The 2,421-nt window shown below is 50.6% G+C and overlaps 2 protein-coding genes across 2 annotated transcripts in view; one reads left to right on the top strand and one right to left on the bottom strand.

Annotated features, from left to right (window-relative positions):
* LOC113202675 (uncharacterized) overlaps positions 1–2,421 on the top strand; it is a 158,637-nt gene that overhangs the window by 82,860 nt on the left and 73,356 nt on the right. The window lies entirely within an intron of this gene.
* Positions 652–2,187, bottom strand: LOC113214754 (uncharacterized). Its single transcript, XM_026434217.2, has 2 exons — positions 1,926–2,187; positions 652–1,849 (listed from the first exon to the last, which is right to left on the bottom strand). Exons 1-2 carry the CDS (start codon positions 2,016–2,018, stop codon positions 1,298–1,300), a joined length of 645 nt encoding a protein of 214 aa, XP_026290002.2. The 5' UTR covers positions 2,019–2,187; the 3' UTR covers positions 652–1,297.

The raw sequence follows: 2,421 nt of genomic DNA, 5'->3' as shown, positions 1-2,421 counted from the left end.
TTTTGCTTTGTAAGGTTGTAACTGTGCATGGTGGCGATGGTGCTGCTGTTCCCGCGGGCGACCGAGTCACACTGTGTCCGTCTGAGCGTGCTGCCGCGTTTGATATCAGGCGACTGATAGTAACTGATAGCGATACACGAGATGTGGCGTACCCGGGACTTAGGCCCCAGAGGTATTCCCCGCTTCAGAGCACAAGAGATTGCGCATCACGCATCGCAAAAACAACTCGGCGACAGAGCTCTGCGAAAATCAAGTTCTTTTTGGTCCCCGAGGATGAACTGACGAGATGTCAAGGGGGTTCTCCCCGATAGGAAGCCCTTAAAAGTTCTTTAAGCAATCCGTGACGTTAGTCTGTCAGAGACTATTCTTACATCGGAGTCTGATTCGAATAATCCAGTATTTTTGATGTACGGGCATTGGTTTAAGAGAAAAAATGTAATATTGAAATATCTTACAATCAACATACATACGGTTAGGAAGTGAGATGGACATCATCATATGAGTTCAGAAAAAGGTAATGAAAGACATCTTTCAACAAATATTCTTGATTTCCCCCCCCCCCAAAAAAAAAAGAGGATTTTTGAAATCTTCAATTTGGATAATTGGATGAAATAATGTCAACATGGGTTTTGATAAGAAACATTCTGGAAGTAGCTCATGCCAACTCTGATTTATTCCAAAAGTTTTGTGACACGTGGACTTTTAGTTTTTAAGCTATGGGGATTGCACTTTATCTGATCAACCAACTTGTGACCACAGAATCTCTTCGACATAGCTGGAATGGATTAATATGTACTACCAATGTTTAAGTTGACATTCTTCATTTAACATAACAATTATCGATCATAATATATGTGTATTTAAAAGTTCTAGTTGTTCCGTTTACTTTTGGTTGTTTTGATTATCCAAAACCACTCAAATAGATGCTGGTCTTTAAAAAAATAAACGGTTATTTATTCATATTTATGTTAAGCAAAAGCAAAAGTAGAATCCTATTGTCTATTGGACTCGCTAAGCTTTAACATATTAGCAGAGCCCCTCACATTATAGCGTACCAGCGCCAATGGCACATGGCTGCATAGCGGGATTGCCTACCTACTGTTTTGCAGGCGCTACATGCACAAAACTCCCAAACACAAAACAAATATAGTAAAGAACGAGCAGATTAATTTTGTAGCAAATTCATTTGGTACACCTTGCAACTTGTTCATCATTGAAACTGCAACGTTACATATAGAATATTGTTTCCTCGGCCGCCACCCCAGTGAGTAATGTGCATACCACTTCGCGCTAGACGCTAGACCTCTGCTAGCTCCACAGGGTCACACTCGCTGCACAGCACCTCGGCCCCGGGCAGCACCCGCCGCACCTCGGCGCGCTGCTCGCTGCAGGTGACTGGCTTGTGGCTGCAGCCCCACCTCCGCAGCACGAGCCTTCTGAGGGCCTGCAGCCCGCTCTGCTGCAGCAGCGAGTGCAGGTCGCCGCAGGTGTCTGGCCACTCCTTGATCCCCGGCGTGCCCACGTACAGTTGCAGCTCCTCCAGCGTACCGGCGTGCGCTTTCAGCAGGGACTGCGTCGTGGCGCGGGGAAGGGTCCCCACGCTGAGCCACTGCAGGCCGTCGCGTCCCGGCGGGAGCGTGGGCAGCTCGGGGGGCTGGGCGTGCAGCAGGGCATAACCACCCGACAGCTCCAGCCTCCTCAGCCGCGGCATGGCGTCGTGCACCTCCCGCAGATGGTCCTCGAGGGCGAAATACACACTGAGCAGCTCCAGCGAGGGCGCGGCGCACCTCAGCAGCTGGAGGCTCCAGGCAGGGTCCTCGTGGCACCACACCTTGACCAGCCGAGTCACCTGCGGCAGGATAAAATCACCAGTCCCCCTCAGGTGGTTGTCAGCGGGCCGCAGTCTGAGCTGGTCGCCCACTCACCCCTGGCGCTTCTGCAAGGCGGGCCTCCTTTTCCTGCTGTCGTGCGGTGGGCCCGGTCTGGCTGACATCCTCCACGTTCATCTCGCACGCCATCTGGTTGAGGGTTGGGGCAGGGATGACGTTGCACTGTATGTCGGCGGTGGGTCCGGCACTGCTGGTCGCGCTGTTGCTTACTCGGCGTCAGATTATTCGCGGAGCGAGCGAACGAGCGTTCGACGGATAGCGAGACTGCGAGTTCGCGATGCGCAGCGAATATCAGTGACACCAGAGAAGTTTGTCCGTGAGTCACGAGAGACCGATAAGTCCTCAGACTTTACTCAGAAACGGTTTACTGACGAAAGAGTATACTCACAGAGTTTTCTCGCAGAGTTTACTTACAAAATCCGCACACTGACAACCCTGAATAAAGATCCCGAAAATTGGCTGATAGAGAAGTAAGTGCAAGATAGGATAAGACCCACCCAGCCAACTATGTTGCTTTGCGGACGAAGCTCGA

This window comes from Frankliniella occidentalis, unplaced genomic scaffold, assembly GCF_000697945.3.
Source record: "Frankliniella occidentalis isolate FOCC.00 unplaced genomic scaffold, Focc_3.1 Scaffold81, whole genome shotgun sequence".
Taxonomy (NCBI): Eukaryota; Metazoa; Arthropoda; class Insecta; order Thysanoptera; family Thripidae; genus Frankliniella; species Frankliniella occidentalis.
Note: the sequence above shows the minus strand (reverse complement) of the source record. Positions and strands in the feature narration are given on the sequence as shown.